At 41.1% G+C, this 21916-nt stretch overlaps 1 protein-coding gene across 1 annotated transcript in view; it reads left to right on the top strand.

Annotated features, from left to right (window-relative positions):
- Positions 1-20515, top strand: part of TAF4B (TATA-box binding protein associated factor 4b) — a 57891-nt gene extending 37376 nt beyond the window's left edge. Inside the window, exons 14-15 of the mRNA XM_019473745.1 lie at positions 8710-8829; positions 20212-20515. Of these exons, the coding sequence (XP_019329290.1) occupies positions 8710-8829; positions 20212-20379 (288 nt within the window). The 3' untranslated portion in view covers positions 20380-20515. The remainder of the gene's footprint in view (positions 1-8709; positions 8830-20211) is intronic.
- Positions 20516-21916: the final 1401 nt, after the last annotated feature.

Raw genomic sequence — 21916 nt, 5'->3', positions numbered from 1 at the left:
GGGAAAGGAGCGTGTGGAGCAAGCACCTGATGGACAGCAGACTTGCCTGCCCTATTCCTTGCTCTTCCAGCAGCTCTGTTCGCTTACGACTGCACAGGTCTTCCCAGTCCCTTGTTCCTGCCTGCTTGATGCACTTGTACATTTTACTGTTATGATTTTGACACAGATGTCACAAGGCGGCAGCAGATGAGATACTGAGAAAATTCAATACCTTTAGTATCAACTGACTGGGAGGAAAATAGTAAACCCTAGGTTATTTTGTAGAGACAAAACAAACCCCATCAAAAACATTGGAAAAAAAAGTCTGCATGATTCCAGTGAGTTCCTGGGTGCTATATAGTAATGACTGAAATTTAGTTGTTCTGTAGTATCTTTTTTCAAAAATCATCTTTTTTTCTATTTCATGTGTCCATCCTAACTCTCTCCCTTATTTCCTCTCACGTTTTCAGATAACAAGTAACTGTAACCTGACTCTTTGCGTGCTGCTCTCCCTACTGTCTTCAACCCACATTTTCAAGCTGTTTGTTTCCCTTCTTCCCCACAAAGAGTTTTGCCTCTTGGGCTGCTTCTGTATTTAGTCTTCTGGACCTAATGGTTCAAATTCTTTAAGACTACTCTTGTGGCAGGGGAAAAGGAAACTCCCTAGTTAACCATAACCTCTCAAAAAAGCAAACAAGATGCTGAGAGCAAAATAAGATCTCATCGTGATCAATTGGCTTTTTATGAGCCTTCAGTGACATCCTGAGAGCTTCTGCTTAATTATCTGATTTATATTATCTTTATTGTTCTGTAGTGTTTCTTACCTGCTTCTGCATGTTTTGGGGGAAAAAAAAAAAGACATGATTATTGAACAGGCGTAAATTTTGTTACCTGCAGTGTAGCCCTACAAATAGCAAAGGGCTATCATCAGAGATTTGGTATGTTGCAAGTCTTGCAGAAAGTCAGGGATGGAAGTCCTGTAAAATGTTAGGTTATTGAGCAAACTGAAAAGTGAACCAAATCCCTGTTTAAGTGGCATTCATTTTGGTGTTTTGAAGGAGCGTAAGAAAAGAGCAGCTGAGATACTGCGTCGGATACCCTAAAACCAGCTGACTGGAAGATGATAGCAACTATCTCTATCTAGTGAAAAACAAAAGGCCCCCCCAAACTCCATTAAGCCTGTTCTTGGATTTTTCAAATAGCCTTTTCTAAGTTCCTCTGAGACTCTATAGTGGACATGTAGCCAGCTGAAAGTATGGCCTTGGATTAGAAACTTGCTGATAGAGGAGATTTTAGGACTAAAAGTACAACAAAAAGATGATGACGGAGAGCCAGAGTTCTGTGCCAAGAACGAGTGTTGGGTGGACAGCATGATGAGATGGAGAAACCTGCAGGTGGAAGATGTGTCTTAAACGTTCTCTAGCTTTGAGACCTCAAGAGCGAGTAATGAATATGCAGTGTTACAGCAGGTGAAAGTCGTTCAAAATATCATGCGTTTGGAAGAACTGTGATTGGTTTTAAAGTAATGTTTCGCAAGGGCTGGACACTGTCCCATTGTGATAATGCAGGTCTGCTGACGGTCATTGAGCAGTCTTCTCACACATGATAGCATCTGAAACAAAAACTACAGAATATATCGCTTTGGTGTGGTATGCTGAAGCCTTCTCTTGGCTTTGCAACAAAAGGAGCCTGGACTGTGTCTGAAAACACACATAAAGAGAGCTTGATGCTGGATGCTAGACAACCAGGAGCTTCTCTGGGCCTCCCAAGTAAGGCAAGTTGATGAGACTGCACAGGGGAAAGCGTGCTCCAGGTGTTCTAGAATACACAGACATGCATCAATAATTGTTAAACAAAACAAACTTGTAAAAGGAAATACACATTCCACACTTGAGAAATTCTTAACAAGAATGGGCAAAATTAGGAGTCAAGAAGTCACTGTACCCTGGACTTTTTTCTTAAATTCTGTGGGGACCTAGTTACTTATATATTAGAGAATGTCAAATATCAACTGAAGGATTTTTTTTTTTTTTCTCTGGGTAGATTACTTCATGGCTACCTTGGAAAAAATTTCTGTTGTTCTCCAAAACATCTTATTGCACCCTTTAGTTCTGGACAGACAAGGCACCTGGTCTTGGGGGACGCAGCCACGGTAGGGGCTGTTCTGCCACTGAAGCATGTATGTGGAATGTTAACCTGAAAGAAACCTACAGTATTACATACAGCCCTATAATAAGTTAGGACTGCATATCAAACCAGTGCATGCTATTCTGCCTTTCTGCTGTTAAATCTAAACTACAACAGAGGGAAAAGTCAGTGGTAAACAAATTGTATGGCTAATTAAAACAGTTTGAAAGGAAGCTGTTGCAAGAAGAGAAATTGCATTATAGGCAAGAGGAGATGATGATAAATGTTTAAATACGCAGCCCTCAAATGTCAGTTTTCCTCAGAGAATGTGCCCCGTATGAGAAGTCTGCTATTCAGCTGCATTCAACCTGTAGGGCAGAAAATTTTGTATAGGAAAGGTAGAGGCTGGAGGCAGTAATGCTCATCGAGCTTTATGACAACCAGTGTGAGAGGCTTGGGATTGAAAACAGATTTTTAAGGTTTATTTTTCATTTTCGTCACAAGTTCCTTAAAATGCTTAAAGGGAATGCGAAAAAATTGGAGTTCTTTTTTTCCAAAGACAATGAAGGGAGAAGTGACTGGGAGCAGTAGAAAACTTTCAAAGCACTAAATGGAGGACACAATGAAACCCAGTGAAACTTTGAAAAAGATGGTCAGAAAAAAGAATGGATAGAAAGAAGAGAGAGAAGTCAGTTCAGTGGGATAAGTGACCCCACTTAAGATACCTCAATATTTAGTTCTTTAAAAATATACAGTAAAGGGCAATAGTAAAGATCCATGTAGGTGTTAAGGTTCCTTTTTCACTGATGCAAACTAGAAGAAAGTAAATGTTGATATTTGGTCACTGTTGCTTTGACTTACTTTGAATTTTAATATTCATTAATTTATTGTTTAATTTCTTTATTGTGGAAGCTGAAAGAATTGGGGGCTTCTGCCTCTCTTGTATGCTTATATTCCTTGCCTTTTTTTCCCCCCGCAAGTCTCATACAAATTCTTGTTCATCTACTTTAGTGCTTTTATTACTCCTGATGTACTTATTGCTGGATAGCACACATAACCCTTAGGCATACATTAACTTGTCTTCAGCCTTGCCTGCTTTCCTTTCCTGCCAGTTCTTCTGTTACTTTAAATATTTATTTAATCTGTCCCATACTCTGTCAGCCTACGATGTCATATGTGGAGACATCCCCACTTTTTTCTTGATATTAAACCCAGTATCTTGCACATATGCTTTTTAATCTTTCCCTTACATTAATTATAACCAAGTCCAGAATTGTGGTGTTTAGCTTCCCCATCTGTCTTACCAGCATTTCTTCTGAGCTTATTTACATCCATATGGCTGTATTTATTTGTTACTGCATTGCCAAAACTATTTTTGGTTTTTGGTCCCCATCCCCCCCTCCCAACCATAAGTTCCTAGCACTTAAATCTGAGAAGTAGAGAAAAGAAATCTCTCTATTTATTTCCTAAATACTTTACATGTTGAAGATCCCACAGAAGTGGGCAGTGGTATGAATTTCTTGAGATGCTGGACAAGTGCCACCTGTTTGGCTTTTCTTGAACCTCAGACCTGTTACTGCTCTGTGAGCCCTGGCTAATACAGATGCTTAATTTCTTGTCTCTACCTTTAGAGAAATCTTCCCTGGTAAAACTATTCTTGAAGATCTAGAGAGTAAAGGTTTCACGTGCTTTGTCTTCTGTGAAAGGTTATACCAAATGCCCTGTTCTGCTTTGGGTACTTTGTGACCAGATATGAGGGTTTTTGTTACTCCTTTTCAAAGGTGAATGTATTTTCAGCTAGGTAGCTCTTCCGTTTCCCCCCTTTCATAATACAGTCACCTGCTGCTGTACACATCATGGATTAGCTGGTGTGAATTAGTTGACTTTATTTGTAGTAGAGTATACTTTTTTCCCTTCTTGAGTTGTGTTTAAGGGATTCTTCCTTGCAGTGTTCAGGGGAAATCTTGTGAGGTCCGCATAACTTGAATTATTGGAGCTCTGATAATGCTAACAACCACATATCATGTACTTTGTAACTGAAACGGTTTAAAACCAACTTGCAGTATTGCTTTGAAAAAAAGTCAGCATCTCATAGCTGAGGTACTTCTTGTCATCTTATGCAACTTGAAATTTAATTTTTAATATTAAAATGCCACAAAAATGTCATTGGTGTAATAGTAAAAATAGATTTTGCATATTTTCTGAAATGTGGAGTATGAGACGTAAGTGAGATATTTCTTTTCCTGCTCACAGAAATTCTGTTTTTCTCAGTAGAGGATTGAGTGAAGAACAGAGAGGTCAATTTTAAAACCTTTCATTTTGTGTGATTACAGCCAAGCTGCAAATGCCATTTCACTGTAAGGGAGGACTTTAAAACATACCTTACTTCTTGATTTGTGCTGCAGGTCAGATTAACTAAAATGGTTATTGTGTCACCCTAGAGATTCCTGCTTGCTGCAAGACCAGACTTTAAACCCTATTTTTATTATTAAAAAGGCCAGCAGCAACAAAGACTATTTTACAAGTTCTGAGACATTTTCATAGCAATTTGATCTTTATACACAGGTTTTTAGAACTCTTTGTACTGCGATTCTTAGTGTATGTAAAAAACGGAAAGGGGGGAAAAGGAGCATGAACATTCATTTGCCTCTTGCCTGGAGACTGTCCCCTCTCAATATGCCCTTCTTGAGGAATGAATTTTGAACAGAACATGTGTTGGACTCCTGTGTTGTGGTGGAACAGCAGCATCTTTCAGCAGATGAAGTAGGTCAGGTTGAGGGGAAACCTGCTAGTTTGTGGGTCCAATGTATGGCGCAGGTTCCCCCTGCTTCTCTTGAATTGCCATTACACACTTCTATCTTCAAGGGAGAAAAATAATCTGTTTTCAAGATACAAACCTGGGTGTGACAGTTCCTATTTGTATCCTATTTTAGTCAGAGACACCAGTATTAGTAAAACTGGCCCCTAGAAGGGAAACAATACTAGATGCAGATTCTCTTTGTTATATTTTAATAAAGTGTATATACTACTTTTACTGTCTTTCACTTGCTGCAGTGATGTTTCTGCCCTAACTTATGTGCTAGAAAACTGTCTGTTAAAGAAAGATTTGACTCAACATAGTTGCCTCTTGCTCTTTCCTAATCTTGTTTAGGAAAATCCGGCAGTAGTTAGCCAGCCAGTATCCTCGGGTATCCCTTGATGTTATCTGCCTGTCTTCTCCTTATCCTGTGCTTTTAACTGCTCATACCATGTTTGGACATTTAATCTCACACTTTTTAATGGAACAAAACTTGATGAAAAGATGGTTTTGCTGGCTTCAGCAGGGTAATTTGGATGCCTGCCCATATCACTTAATGGGGATCTGTTAAGTCCATTATGGAGATTGAGAGTTTAAATTCATTTGTCTTAATTATGTTCTCAGAAAAATCCCCAAGACGTCTAGAATGCAACAGGACTATGATTTCTTCTTTTCTTTTGCTCTAAAACCCTGGTGAGATTCTGCCTGATTTGAAAAATCCTTTGACTGGTTACGAGGTGGAAAATGTATTGGGGAGAGCAGATGACAGTAACAACATGGGTTTCCAGCACTGTCTTGGGAACTGCGTGGTCAGAGATGCATCAATTCTGTTTCTAGAAAGCGCATCTTTTTCACACTGTCCACCAAGTGTCATCCCGTCCTTTGTATCAGTGGGTTTTCTGCCAGCCCTGCCCTCCAGCAGTGCTCGCTCTTGCAGGGCGTCTGTGTCGACAGCACACTTTGTCAGCTTGAATTGCGTGGGGTAAATGGTGATGGTGCCCAGGCGCTACCCAGTCCTCAGCCAGAGCAGCGTTCTGGTACTGCACCAAGAGGTGCTCAACCCACCCAGTCCCTTCCACTCCGTGCTGATGCCAACCCAAAGCCCCCTCGGGGGTCTTATTTCAGTGCTGCTTCAAGCCAGTGACCAAATGTTCAGCAGGCACCTGTTTTTGACATGTCTAACTGCACTGAAGCTGGTTTTGCAGGGCTGAGGGAGAGGGGGGATATGTTTTCTAATGACTCCCAGGGATGGAAGCACAAGGTTAGGCTAATAAAGGCTTTTATTTGGGGCTTTTGTGTTTTAAGTTTAATGGTTTTGAAAGTCCTTTTCATTTTAAGTGTAATGATTCTTAAAAGTAAAGCAAATCATCTTTCCCCTTCTGGTTTTCTTTGCCACTGGAGCCTTTTGGAATTTAATCTGCCCCCAGAGGGATGCCATGTGCATGGCATGTTGTAATGCCTCATGGCAAGAAGACTGTGGCGCACATGCGACCACCCTGATGACTGAACTACATTGCTAGCAGGAAGGTGTGCTTCTACAGGGATGCTCTGTAGCTGCCTGTAAGTGGGGGTGGTGCCAGGTGTTGGAGGCCTGGGCAGCTGGGGCTGGAAGTCAGCATGTACCTCTGCCAGAGAATCTCAGCGTTTTATTGCTCCCGATTAATCCAGGGAGTGATGAAGAGATGTCACATAAAAATAGTTTCTGAGCCTCAGTGTTTCACTGAGTTCGCGAAGTTTCAAGTTACTTTTTCAGACTTAGTCTTATTTCCCCCCATTCCTGATTGGTTGCAATGTGTTCCTGAATATAAATGTACATATTTAAGACTGAGATTAAAGGGAAGTTTATCTTAAACATCGTATGGAAGTAGGCCAGCTGGAGGTAACGTCAGACAATTGCAGAACTGTAATTTTCAAGTTTAAGGGACATAAAGCCTTACAGTCTCTAAAATATTCTTGAAAGCAATACTATATACTTTAAAAAAGACAAACAAAACCTGTTCAGAACTGAAGTAATTCTGATAAGTAATGGCTACAAATGTTTACACTGCACACAAAAGCAGGAATAGTGTGTGTGTGTGTGGTAAGTGAATGATGGTATCTGACGTTGAGAAAGTACCACTACATTTCTGTAAGGAAAAGCCTACATAGTGTGATCAAAGCTGACTTGCAAATGGTGTTGTTTTTGTAACTGAATCATTTGTCTCCTCTTCAAAAAAACCAACCAAACAAAACCCCCCCAAAAAACCCAAAACCACACAAACCCCACACCAAACAAAAACCCAACTACTCTCAACATATGTATGTCAAAGTCTTGCATTCCCTGCTTTCTGCTGAAAAATCTTACGCTTGTGTGTAGTTTGAGTCTTACAGGGCAGGATGCGCTTTTAGGAATCTTGCACCGAAATACTGTTTTTCTTTAAATAGCCTAGCTGGCTGCAGTACTTGATGTGAAGCTGCCAGCATCACTAAAGTAAGAATGAGTCTACTGATCTGAAGTAAAATACCAGACTTGCCAAAAACAAAACACCCCCCACCCCCACCCCCCCCAACTAAAAAACCAAACCCCAAAAACCAACCCAAACAAAAAAACAAACTCTCAACAACAAAAAAAAGTCATGCGCCCCTTCCCCCTCCCCCCCAAAAAGGTATTTTTTTTTAAATTGTGGATTCTTATTTAAGTAGTAGCAAGTGAGGGAGTAATGCTGTGTAGGTGCTACAAGCTCAGTTGTTAACCAGCTGAATTTCTGTTCTCCAAGTGGGATCTCCGAGAGCTGAAAAGCAAGCAAAAACATAGTGTATTGCAAGCTTAGTAAGCAAAATATCTGTACTGACTGAATGAGGAATTCCAATTAATTTTTTTTAATGATTTGCAGGGTTGAGGGAAGGGAGGAGAGTTGGATGCTTTGCTACCATGTTATGGCTGTACTTTCTTTAAAGACATGGACGTGCATGAATGTAGAGAATTCCCTTCCAAACAGATTCTGTTAAGTCCTGGGAGTGGGGAGAGGATGGGCTTAAGGAGCTGTTCTAGTTGCATGTGGGATCATTTAAGGATTATCATCAAACCTAAAGGTTTGTGACAAACTCAACCTGAGTAAATAGAAAAGCTTCTTTCTCTACAGAGAGAGAACCCAGGTAGGGGTCGTTTCTAAGGATTTCTGTGTGTTGAACGGTTTTTGGAGGTGGGTGAAAATAAATATATGTAGTGTATCTCTGACTTGCTTCAGATATGCCCGAAGATTCAAATACGTACTGGGAAAAGAAAGAACATCAGTGAACTTGACAGCATCCTGTTATGTTGGGTAATAAGCTGTTTCAGAATGGCAATATTGGGTACTGGGTTCAGGTAATACAGCGTGAAGAAATGGAGTGTCTTGCTTGTGCAGTCATGAATTGAGATTTTGAATTAAGAATATGCCACAGAACTTGGTAGCTTCAACTTTTAATACTAATCCAGCTTCATAAACCAGTTCTGATCAATATTTTCTGTTAATCAGAAATGGCAAAGTTTATGAGCTGAGGAACCAGCAGCAAGGCTCCTGTTAAGGCTGCGATGATACCACAGTGCGGTCTCCATAAAAAGTGTTACTTACACAGTGCTATCTATAGGGCCGTTAACAATTCAAGGCTCTAAGCGTGACTGAGTATTGGAATCTGTCAAAAGTGTCCAGAAAGACAGGAAAAAATGCTGTGAAATACATTCTTTCAGTAGGGACTGCAGAGCTGTCTGAAGCTGCCATAAAGAGAACAAGACCTTTAGGATATTGTATATCATAATTAATGTAGGTGTTTTCTTTTTAAATTAGATGCAACAATTGGAGTTAGCACAAATGCAACAAAGAGAAGCCAACCTCACAGCTTTGGCAGCCATTGGACCGAGGAAGAAAAGACCATTGGATTCACCAAACGTTGGATCTGGGCTGGAGGTATGGAGATGACTTGCATGTTGTTGTATCTTCATACTGAACCATTTTTATCCTTCCCTGTAGGAAGAAGTGAGAATTCTCTTGCACGAAATGGCTGGTTCCGTACTGTAAGAAAACTAGCCTTTGTGTTAGATACTTGAAAGGATTGTTTCTGGTAAATTTGATGGGGATGTTTAATTGTGTGTTATAGGAAGAACTGTGGATAAGAGCACTGTGTGTAAAGGCCTGAATGAAATGATGGCTCAGAGAAACTTCTATCTGCAGTGGAAGGTAACGAAGCTGTGGTGGTCTTACACAGCAGCTAGTTGTCGTGGCCCCTCAGTTGAACTCACGATGGCTGATTTGGATGGCTTTTGAAATGGCTCTTGCTTTGACATTTTGGCTGTGGACTTTTTTCCATGCACAATGCGTAAAGACTCTTTTCAAATATACTGTGAGTTCGCCTTGGCTAGATCCCCCAAAAATGCAATAAATAAAGCTAGACCATTCAGTTCCTACACTGAGCCAGATCACCTTTTCTGGCTCATGCTGTGTTTTAAAAGTGCCTGAAGGTGCTTTCAACAAAAAAAGGTCTGAACAAATCTCTTAATGTTATGCTGGAGATTAACTGTTTCTGGGACCTGGGAAGCTTATGGGGCTGCGGAAATTCTTTCCAAGGAGACTGACAGCCTACTTCTGTTAGAGATTATCATCTTTGCTGGAGACAGGAGAAGTGTGTTGCGGGCTGTCATTCAAGCGTTGTTGCCAGTTTTGCCGCTCTTTCTCATGAAGCCTCAACGTTGCTCAAGTGAACGGCTGGTTGGCTTGTGACCCAAGCACAGTGAACAGAAGCCTGGAAAGTAACTCTTGCGTGGAAGAAGTGGTGATAAAGTTGTCCTTTCTGATAAACCTTAAGTCTTCATTCTTGTGGCCTAGGAAGCTTAAATAGATGCTAGGATTGAAAATACTCCAGTGGTTTTGCATACTGGAGTCTGGAAGGACCTTGTATAAAGCTCAATTATTTGCAATGTAACTGAGACAGTGGTGGCATTTGTACTGTTGGTTTTCCCCTCAGCCTGGACTGTGACAAGAGACCTCCCTAGGGAGGTGAGGTAGACTTGTTTCTCTGATTTTCATTCCCCCCCCTCCCCATGTAGAGACACAATTAGCTCCTTGAACGCTCCCTGTTTACTGCAAGTGAAGTGAAAGAATCCATATCTAAACAAGCTGCAGAAAGCAGCGTTCCCAGCTTTTGAGCAGCTATTCTTCACTTCTTTGAAGTTTTTAATGCACTTTCACATGAAGCTGAAAGTATAGTTACTTTTTTTTTATAATACCACTGGAAAAACTTGAAAAAATGAGTCTAGCACAAGAACAGTTTTCCCCATGCTTTTCTCCTCTTCCTGCAAGCTTCTATCGAGTAACTATTCCTGTTCTTCATAGTGGCTTTCTGTAATTATTGCCAGATTTGTTTCTGAATATTTAAGTCTGCCTGTTAGGTACTTTTCAGTTATTTCTTGTTGTCTGCAGTGTGGTGTGTCTGCTTTATTAAAAGCTTCATGAGATTGTGCCAAAGTGAGACAGATAACAGCCTTGCTATTGAAAGGTGGTGATCCATTATTTACATTGCCAGTTTAAAAGAACGTGGATGTAATGTGCCTAAAACTGACCATAAACCTTGATAGCATTTCACTGTCACAAATTTACCTGCTGTATTTTAAGATGTTTCTCATATAGGTTGCCTTACTAGGCTGAGTTGTAAGGGCAGTAGGTGAAAGTAATTCTGCCAGTGAAATTACTTTTGTTTCTTGCATGCAGTCTTGCATTCCAGTGCCTAGTACTTAGGCTTTATGATACCAGGAAGCAATTCTCTGCAGACCTCTTTTCTTTTTTGTGAAATTATGCAGGATAGCAAACTTCAGAAAGATGTTTAGACTTAGACGTTTAAGTGTCCCAATATATCTGAGCGGGATTTATAAAAGGCTTAAGACTTCTCCTGTAGAATAAAGAATGATTTTGACAAACACTCTCTAGTTCAAGAAGCAGAACATTTGTAATACATTCATGATAACATGGCAAAACATCCTGAGCAGTAAACAACATTCCATTCTTCAGAGATGAAAGGAGGTCTTTGAAACTGAAAGCAAGTACAATATAGCCTTAGGCTGATACACATTTGGGCATCTTTAAAATCATCTTTTTGGGCAACCTGTCTGAGAATAATTTAAACAGGCAGGATGTACTTTCTCATTTCAAATTGCAAATACAGACAGCTTTACTCTCAAGTAATCTTAAATGTCAGAACTTCCTGACTATGCAATGGCAAGGAGTAAATCTGTGCATAATACTCCTGTGATCTTTTTTTTTTTTAAAGCCTAATACCTTGGTAGACAGGTATGATGGAAGAAGTTATTCCTGAATATGAATGATCCTTTGACAGTATTGAATGAAATCACTGATGCTAACTGCATTAAGTTTTTTAACTAAGACTTCAACTTTCCTTCGATAATGCTCTTTGTACAATGTTTGTATCTCTTATATCCGTGTTAGAGCAAAGTTGACTCTCTTCAACTTCTTTTTATTGTTGCCTACTGCAATAATTAAAGGAAGGGAATTGTTGATGTAAACTGAAGCCCTAAAGTATTTGGGGAGACAGGGAAGAAATAATCAGTTACAGTATGTATTAAAAAAGTGAAACTCTGTAAGCAAATTTGTTACATATTTGCCTTTCTTTATTGAGTACCAAAATGTAATGGGTACTGGAAGAGTGCAGCTCAGCAGACTGAGTTGGTATGGATCTGCTGCCTTCTGTTGCAGTAACAGTAAGTGTGAAGGGCTAAGAGCAGCATTTTGTTAGCATACCATGTTTCCTTTCTCCACAAATGAGCATCTGTGTTTAACTGGGATGGTTCTTCAGCCCTAGGTATCAGTTTCTCCACACTCTGCCATGTGGCTTTGCCCCCTCTTCTGGAAGGTCTTTTTCCTGGGATAGCTGAGTGCCTGATTCCTGCACATTCGTCCTATCTTGTTCTCTGAAATTCTGCTTTCTTTACTTGGTCTTTGAAGGACACCTATTATGGATTATTTTAATCTTGGAACTAGAAGGTGGTGACATGAGCATGTGCTTTACAGCACATGCTTCACAGCAGGCTTCTGCCTGCATACCAGCAGCCACATCACCTCACAGTGTGGCGGGTAACAAAGAAAGAAAGAGGTTCTTGCCCAGAGGAGTGTCTGTCAACTAATTTGGACCTAAAAGCAATATAAAAAAAGGGTAAACTATATCTTGCCGTGATTATTGCTTATGTATTGCTAAACTCAAAATAGCAGTAGGGGCAACTACATGATGATCTTGGAATGAAAAAATAAGGCTAATGCTCTAGGCCTAATTAAAAAAAAAGAAAAAAGCATCAGTGTAATGGGAATTCTTTTCCCCTTCTCATTGGAAACACTCATTTGGGTAGTTTTGCATGTTCTCTTCACTGCAACTTAACATTTGAATGGTATTGTTCAGAAAGAGTAATTTGAGAAAGCCCTGGTAAGAAAATCCCTCTATTGTGAAAATGTGTTAATTGGTGCTACTTGTATTCCAGAGGTGGTAATATCTTCATCTCTCTCATTCTGGTCCCTCTGGACGCTTTTGGATACAATGAGGGAGAGAGGCCTTTGGATTTGATTCATACGTGTTTTCAGGTTTGTGTTATTTGTTACCCACCTCTTCTCCCTCAGTTTGGGGGCATGTGGTGAACAGTAATGAATTAAAGGGTGGGAAGAATTGAAAAATAACTCATCTTGAGAAGGGAGAACACTTCTAAAACAAATCAGAAAAAAGTAAACTTGAAGCCACAGACTTATTTTCCCGATTCTGTGTTCTGTTTCATAGTTTTATGGGGCATGTTACCAACCAATAAATGTTTTCAATGCTGAGAAATAGTCAAGGATTATTTTCGACTAAGTTTTACTGCTTTTCTGATGACAAAGCTGTTTTGGAACAAACAGCTTTGTCTCATTCTCACTGTAACCAGAGTCTTAGAAATTTGAAAACCCTTGCAGATATTTAAAGCTTTTTTTCTGTGAGGAAACAGGCTGCAGTTCTGAGTCCTTAAGCTTTCTTTCCTTCTATCCAAAGGTCTCTCGGGTCCAAGGTCGTCTTTGGCCTTGAACTGAGAGCAATATGTTTGTGCAGTATCACACAGCAGGGAGGAAAAAAAGTCTACATATGTTTTTGCAAGTAGAGTTAGGAGGCTGGCTGTTACTCTTATGGTCAGCTTCTGAAGACTGTGGTTGGACCATTCTTGTACTTTATACAGGAATACTTAGTTGGATGCCTGCACTTCTGTGTAATTTTTTGGGGGAGACTGCTTGCTTCTCATCCATTTTCTGGCTCAATGATAACATATGAACTACTTGGAAGTGATGCAGTCTGTCTTGCCCCGAAGTGCCGTTGATGGTGTGTCCTTCACTTGCCTCCTTCCAGGTTGGTCACATTGACTGACATGGGTAAATCTTGTGTCTTTTTTTTTTTTTTTTTTCTTTTTGCCTGATCCAATGGCAGAGGAAACTTCCTCCTTTCAGAAACTGCTTGTGGCTGTTCTGTCTACTGCCAAGACTGGCTGCTCTGTTAGTAAGTGTGGGTCTTGCCTTGCCACCCATAGTCTAGCTTTGCTGTGGAAACTTAGGCTACTGCAGGTAGCTGTTATAAGAAGTAAATGATGCAGCTGATATCCTGGGGTCAGTGCAGAGCCATTCCAAGTACTTTCTTTCTGTCAAACTCCTAGCTCTGGTCAACGTACGTAAAATAATGTGATACTTCCAGGGTGATGCACACCTTCTAATACAGCAGTCCACACATAAGCTTGTATTCTCCTTCTAGGAAGAAGCTTGGCAAGAAGAAATGGGAGAAATGTCTTGTTTTCTACACTGGTCATTGTTCCATTTTTAATTTTGATTGTGGGTGGAGAAAACAAGCTTGTCGCCTTCTCTTCTAGAGCTAGGTGTCTGCCACATCTGGTCATTATTAGCAGAACTTAAACTTGCCCTTCTTGCTTTACAGGTTAGGATGCCGGTATGCATGTTGATCAAACATGTTCTGTATACGGTGTTTGTTTAAGCTTTGGAAATGCTCTTTAGGCTGACCTAGGAAGAACTAAGCCTTTGAGCAACAAGTCCTTTTCTGCAGAATGAAAGAAAACCCCAACTCTTCCAAATGATTGGGGAAGAGAGAGATGTTTTCTTTTTTCCACTGTGTGACAATCAAATCGCTTTTGTTTTTTTGGCGTTTGCAGGAGGGATGTGTGGTAGTTAAGGGGTATGTGGCTTTACACTCTTATAAGCGGTAGCTGTAGAAGTTACTGCTGCCTTTTTGGCCATAAGCTCTTCTGATGAGAGGACACGCTAGCATAATTCATCAACTTCAGTATTGGTGTTAAGGATGTGACCGTGTCTAAATGTGAATTAAACACAGAAGTTGGCTCTGTAGTGAATGACGGTAGGTTTGCTGCTCCCTGTATATCCATGGGGTGCAGAGAGGCTGCTGGCTGGTGCTTGGCATTGCTATGTGATAGTCTGCTAAAATATTTTTTTAAAAGCTGCGGAAAATGAATTTAAAAGCAATCATTTTAAATTGGACCTAGACTACCTGCATTTAAGTAGGTGTTCAGAGCCAGGCTACAAAATCTATTTCTACACTTGAGGGGTTTCCCTCTCTTTCTCTGTGTCTCTTTCTGTCTCTGCCACCCCTTCCCCCGGCCCATAGGTCTAAAGTGATACAGGAGGGGTTTTCTTTTTTCTACTTTGCATATGCTTAATATATGCAGACTCTTGATTTCAGTTTCTGGTTCTTATTCAAGCTATCGGACACTTGAAGAGTCTACAGCGTGGTCATACCTTTGGGGAAGAGGGGAGCTAAAAGTGTTACTGCAATTATAAAATATGGCTTCAGAATTTTACTTATCTGCTGCAAGACCTAAGCACAGCCCTGTCAGCTAGAGAGTTTCAATTTCGGCGCTGAATTTCCTGGCTGCTGTCAGTCTAGGCCATACACTTGATGTGAATTTTTTCCCATGTAAATAGGCAAAAAGATTCTCGACTGCCATTCACACACTTCAGAAATACAGTTCATTGGCCCATATCGTGCCTTCTCTGTGCTAGAGATGAACTTAATTCTTCTTATGTGTGAAAGATATCTGCAATTTAAATGACTAATTGCATTGTAGCTTTAGGCTGAACATATTGGTAATGCGCAAATGTTGATGACATGTGAAGGGTCAAGAGATTTATAATTTAGTTGACAATACATTGCTTAAAATGATGTGGCAAAGAGCCAGAAAATTTCAGCTTAATAATTGTCTATTAACTAACATGACATATTTGTGTAGTATTCATTACCTCCAGGTACAGATTAAGCATCTGATGTAGCCATACGAAGTGACATGCGTACATGAAACTTGGGCATAATAATGAATAAACTGACATTACATTTGCAGTAATTTGTTTCAATATGTAAAACATGTTGTTGCCTACATTTGAAAGGATTTGTAGGAATGTTGCGATGAAATCTGAGGAAAAATGCATAGTTGAATAGTGTTCTCTGTTATATAGATCTGACAGCTTTGTGAGGCTTCTTTGTAGACTACAGATAACATCATAAATATACATGTTTGTTTTCAGCTGCACGAGAAGCAGCCTGGAAATAGAGATCTAAGCCTTTCAGACATTGGGTTGATCTACACTGATGGTCCACCAAAAAACCCACCACCCAATGCCACCAACTTTATTTTAAAAAAAAAAAAATCATATAAATATTGAGTAATGTAGTATTTTAGTATTGTGAATGTGGGAGTACCTCTAGCAGACTGAGGCTTGTTAGAATAGGCAGCATCAGTAGGCTGGCTTGTCACTAAAGTAATACCAACTTCTTTCCACTTTAGTTTCTCTGGCCTAAATTATGCACTTACTTGTACAAGCAAAACTTCCACAATTCTGACAGGGTCTCTTCCTTCCTCCTTGCTGCTGGGAGAGACCCAGGAAAGTGTTGGAGCACTCCACAGTGCACTAACGGCTTTTTAACCCTTTTTTCCTCCTGTGAGACAGGAACGTGTTTTGTGTTTTACAGGTGGGAAACTAATGTATAGGGTACACTCGGTATCACAAACCTTAGTGTGGCCACAGGTGACGGAGCTGGGGGTTGAATCTGGGTGCTTTTGCTCTGATTCGCTAGATGCTTTTACCATCTTCCAACGATGTCTTCACTGCACACAGCTGTAATTATTCAGTGTTTGGAGATGTCATTGAAAACTGTCTCATGACTTTGCTTCCTTCTGGTGGTGGTATTTTTATAATGCGCAGCAGAGCTGCAATGACAGTTTGCTCTCCTGGGATCTTGGCTCCGAGTCTGGGATGAGTTTATGCCACACCAAAAATTAAAATGAGAACTCTTGGCTTGACTTTTTAACATTTGACGGAACACTTTGCTCCCTTAAAGTGCCCCCCTCTTACGAGTTTAAAATTTTGGATGCGATTGGTGTGAAGCCATTGAATTTGAGAAGGGAGAGCGTATTCTGCCAGGAACAGCTCACTGAGCCTGACCTGGACTGGGTGGGAAGGAAGGTGTCTGCTCACCCCTCTGAGCTTTGTATCAGGGCCTGTAGACTAGCTCTGAGCAACTTTGATATCCTTGTCAGTACCTGTGATCCAGACTTGTAGATCACATGGTCCAGATACCTGGGAGACTAGGAATAAGGTGGTGATGGTAGCTCCGGTAAAGGAAGAGCCTTGTCCTGAGCTGTGGCTCTGTATCACTTCACTCTTGCCTTTTCAGAGTTGGTATTTAATTCTCAGTCCAGCCACTGGAGAGAGCTCTAGAGATCTTAAAACAGGTTTCAGGAGCAACCTCTCAACAAAACTAGCTGCACAGCAGGCGTGGGACTACTGCAGGAGCTCCACAATGTCTTCTGCTGCCAAGATCAGGGAGAGTAACTGATCTCTGTCAGGCATATATAAAAGGCTCCGAGGATCAAGAAAGGGTGACAGCGTGTTGCTTTAGTAAAGTTGCTGATTTGACTTGACTCTGAGGATAGGCCAAAAGCAGGACTGCAGCTGTTGTGGCCTCCTGGGGCTGGTTTTAAGGCAGCTGGTGGTCTCGGTACTGTGAAGGGTGATTTCCAGTGGTGCAGAGTCACATTGCCGCAGTACCTTACCTGGCTTACGAACAGGGTCTGTCAGCTGTTGATACCCAGGTTGTTGATACCCAGGTTGACTGGCAGTATTTATGCTGGTAGTTACCCATCCCGGGCTGCATGTCTCTGCGTTGTTTCTTTTTCGGAAGGAAAGCAGGGTGCTGGGGGTTCAGTGAAAGGCAGGAACTTCAGGATATGGCTGGCGTCTTCCAGCCTCCCCTGCGGAGGAGTGTTCCCAATTTAAAAAAAATAATTAAAAAGAAAAGCTGGTTAAGGCACTAATAATTAGATGTTGCAGAAGGGGGGTGCAGGTTGGTTGCAGTACCCTTTGCTAGAATTGGTTCTACAGGGATGCATTTTATATTCACTTATCTTTGTACTTGCTTGTGACCCGGTTGAAAAGCAGCACTTTTCACTTCCCCTCAGAAGAGGCTCACAAAGCTGTCTTAGGGTAAGCTGAAGACTTTTGCAGTGAAGAATGCCCCAAGACAGCAAGATGCAAGCGATTGCTGCCCAACTGAGAGGAACGCAATAGAGATGTCTGGGAGCAAGGAAGTGGGCTGGTGTTGTTCTAACCAGGTTATTAAGGTCTCAAAAGCAGTGTGGGGGAGCTTCTGTGCAGGAAGGTGTATATGAGATGTAAAGGAGAGGACTGCTGACTGTTGCCTAGGGCCAGACAAGATCGACCTCCTGCCCAAGAGGAACTTGTTCAAGAGGAGGCTCTGAGAACTCAGCAGCAGAGGACCCTCCCCTAAAGTGTCCCTTGTGTCAGCTGGAGAGCTCAAGAGTTGGGTACTTCTTAAATAAGGTCTTGGACATTAACAGAGGCATCTGTGATGGTTCATTTTGATGCACAGATGGCATCTTAACTTCAAGTGTTTTCACTTTTGGTTCTCTAAATGTTTTATTACAGAAAGACAGGCAGTACATCACCCTCGACTGCTTGGTCCAAAGTCCAAAACAAAACCATGAAAGACCAGTGTTTCGATGCAGCTGTAGGGGACAGTAGCTAAAAGGAGTTAGTGCTCACCCTCGTATAAACTTAGTTCAGAGTGAGTTCCCCAACACAGTCCCAGTCTGGACTGGAATGACCGAGGTTGTCTGTTGGCTTCTTTAGTTTTAAACCATCAAGCACTTTGAGAGAAGGACCTTTTCTTTTAACTTGGATGTGGTAGCAGCTGTTGGTTTAGATATGTTCAGTAACTAGTCAAAGAGCCCCTGGCCCCTGAAATGCTGTACTCGGTAGCTCTGATAAGCTGGTGTGATGCTACGTGAAACTTAGAAGTATGACCTGGCTGTCTTGGCAAACTGGAGTCCAGGATAAGCTTTGGCTTTGGATGTGATATTACAGCATAACATCGCTTTACGTCTCTGCACTGGGCATGATGGGTAAGAATTTAAGAATAAACAAATCCACAACTCTCAAACGCAGGCAGCTTGGCGCTTCTGCCCTATTGTAGCATCTTGCAGCTCCAACAGCTTCCAAAGCAGGCTCGGGGATTTGTGCTGTCTGCCTCCTTTTTGTAAGGGAGTGAACAGGATTGAGGTGGCTTTGTTTGGTGTCTTTTTAAAGGTAAGACTTCTAGTCTAATGACTATTTAGAGAGAAAATACTTTCACCTCCATAAAGTTCTTTGAATTATAAAGGACATTGCTGCTGGGTTACTGAAAACCCTTGGGGTTTGTTTCATTTATAACATTGCCTCAGGCCTTCTGCTGCATCCTGTTGGATTGACCTCCTTTTCAACCCGTGCTGGCAGCTGCATTGCAGAGCTATCTTTTTCCCTGGATCCTTCAGGGTTGTCATATGACAAACTTGAACTGTGACCCTTTTGTGTCTTACCAGGACAGCAGTGCCCTCTCTGTGCGATGTGGCCAGCAGTCTTCCCCACACACACATTTGTTCCAAGCCATTTAACAAACTGAAAGTTTCAAATGATGGCATTTCATAGTGTTTAATAGTATTGACTGTAAAGCAAATGAAATGGTGCTGAATACCCTGCATGCTGCTAGTAAGAAATACAGCTTCCATTTCTGCAATATGCCCTGGGTTTTCTGTGGTTAGTGTGTGTTCTCTGGTGAATCTGTCTATTTTTTTAATAAATTTCAATGCTTCTCCCCAACAACAGTAGCATTCACTACTATAGATAGTCCAGCACTGGTATTTGTTTCTAATATATAGGTTTTTTTAACCAGATTTCTCTAAGCAAAGTGGGCAAAGTCATTTTGCTGAAGTCTTGCAGAGAGTGTTAGGGTAAGAATTGATATAGTTACCACGGCATCCAGGCAACACCATCTCCAAGTGGTGTTGATGCTGGCAGGCATTGCCTTGCTGAAGTTACAGAGACTGAGCACTCGTATTTGTACAAATTGCATTCATTACCAAGAACCCTCCAGTAGTGATAAGAGACTGGCTGTGTAGCAGAGATTGGCTCCAAGATAAGTAGCCAGTCTATTGTGCAGCTCATGGTAATCTTCCTCCTCCCCGCCCCTAATAATAAATCTTGGGGCATTTTGGAATGCGTGGGGGTTGCTCATTCCAGTAGCCTGAATGTATAACTATTAAACATCATCATCTCCTACCAATTGTGCTTTCATAACCAAGCGAGGCAGCCAACTGAGATGGATAGGCTTGGGTACAGTGTTCTGAACACGCGGATGCTTCGACTGTCTGTGTTTGTTGCTCCCTTAAAGGACAAATCACAGGTGATGGCCAGGGTAAGAGTTTCTCCTGGCCATGTTTCAAGGCTAGAGCCCACTTGCAGTGATGGTTTTCTTCAAGGAGAGATATGAACATCTGGAGCTTAGGTGTTTGCAAGTGGGAGTAAGAGCCTTGCACGACCTGGGGCTCTGCATAGGAACTGTGGCAGTACCTTCTTCGTAGTTAGCTTGTCCTTTCTCAGTGCCAGTGTTTATGTAGTATGACTTCAGTGAAACGGCGGTCATTTAGTTTATCATAATAATACCGTTTTTTAAAAAGATAGAATTTTTTTACTAAGAGTTTTTTCATTGCTTTGACTGAAATAAACTATTAACTGGCAAGTGCTTGCTTTGTCTTTTAATGTATCTAATGTGCAAGGACTCCTGGATTGCTGGTTTTCAACATGTAAATCTGAACATCAGCAGGCTAGTTTTATGCAAGTAGGCAGTATGATCCAGCCGGTTTAGTTAAAAATGTGTATTTACATGGAATTCTAATGTTTTTTCTCTCTCCTTCCCCCACTTAGGATTTGAAAGGCAATGGAATCGCTCCTGGATCATCAGGTTTTAGCCTTACGAAACAGCTGCTCTGTCCAAGAATAACCCGCGTCTGTCTCAGGGACTTGATATTCTGCATGGAACAAGAGAGGGAGATGAAGCATTCTCTAACCTTGTACCGTGCTCTTCTGAAGTGATTTGAATTTTACATTTCAACTTGCTGTCTACTGCCAAAGAAAACACTGAAGCATTGTTGCACTGTCTTGAAATTCCAATTTCTGGAAAATGATCCGTTGTAAGGATAACTCTTGTTTACAGATAAACATTTTTATTAAATACCTAACTTAGCACCTGTAGGGTTTTTAATAATATTTGGCTTAAACCAGTCTGTAAACCAGTGAAAACACTGAGCTGCACACACAGGCACCTGAATACCTGCTTGTATTTAACTGTCTTGCAGGCTCTGAGGGCTTGATACGTGTCCCTAGTTTATGTATGTCGCTTGCTTCAGTACTCCAGAGTCTGCAACATCTGTTCTACGTGTAGTGCCTTCTTCTAATCCAACCTTATTTAGGGAAACAAATAACACTTTAAAGGCATGGCATAGCATGGCAACTGTATTTAATCATGAACCAGCAGTCAGTCAACATGCTAATGTATTGCCTGTCTGACTCAGCATCTCCTTAAATTTTCTGGGTTTAGGATTTCTACTGGATGCTCGTTTGTGGAGAGCAAAGTAGCAAGCAAAAGGAATGAGGGGTACTTTCTCACTCCCACCTCACCTCAACTGCCCTCCCCCTTTCCTCTGAGAAAGTGACTGAGGGAAGGTGAACAAATTGGTCGTTCTTGTGATTGAAGTACATCAGACAGTGTAGTTAGGGCATACTTCAATGTTCGGGGAAAATTTGGAGTGACTAAACTTGAATACAAGGAGCGAAAGAGCCTAAAAAGGAAGGGTAAACAGAAGAAACAGTTTATCTTTCTGTAGATATTACAAATAGCATTGAACTTGAGCATAGATGTAGAAAGAAATGAACAAAAGCAACCTGTGCTGACTGCAAAAAAGGGAAAACTTGAGATGCATTGACACTTTGCAGCTGGAGACTCTCTTAAGGAGAAAAGCAGTGTTTGCAAAGCACAGGATTCACTGCTTTATTTAGAATATTGATTTAATACCTTAACGTGATATAACAGGGAAACTTCCCAAATAGAAAGTATTTAGACAGTTGCCTGGTTTCCATTCAGTGAGGAGGATGACTCCGGATTATTAAGACTGCTATAGATTCAAAGATTTTCTGCTCGCTGGTAAAGACTGCCTTGTGGTCGCAGGAAAAACCTCTGGGTTGCCCTTCTCCCCAGCCTCCAAACATTTTGCCTCCCATGACACAGTGCTGTACAGCATGGCTATTTCCCAGGACCAGTGGGAAAGGCACTGACTGTATTGAGTGGCTTCCTGCTGAAACTTTTTTCTTTTGAGGAACAAGCTTCCTACGGTTATTTGGCATGCTACTAATGATTCAAACACCCCCCACCGCCAGAACCACTGCAGATAGATAGTTACCAAATTCGATAAGTTTTGAATCGGTTATTTTTTTTGTGTTGGAACAGTAGTAAACAAATCTAGTAAATGAATGCTGTAAATTATTTATATATGTATATATAGCATATATATATAAGAAAAACAGTACTTTGACTAAGCTATAGTTTGCAAGATATCGATGGCATCAGGCAAAA

Source organism: Aptenodytes forsteri, unplaced genomic scaffold, assembly GCF_000699145.1.
Source record: "Aptenodytes forsteri isolate BGI_AS27 unplaced genomic scaffold, ASM69914v1 Scaffold23, whole genome shotgun sequence".
In the NCBI taxonomy this organism is placed as follows: Eukaryota; Metazoa; Chordata; class Aves; order Sphenisciformes; family Spheniscidae; genus Aptenodytes; species Aptenodytes forsteri.
Note: the sequence above shows the minus strand (reverse complement) of the source record. Positions and strands in the feature narration are given on the sequence as shown.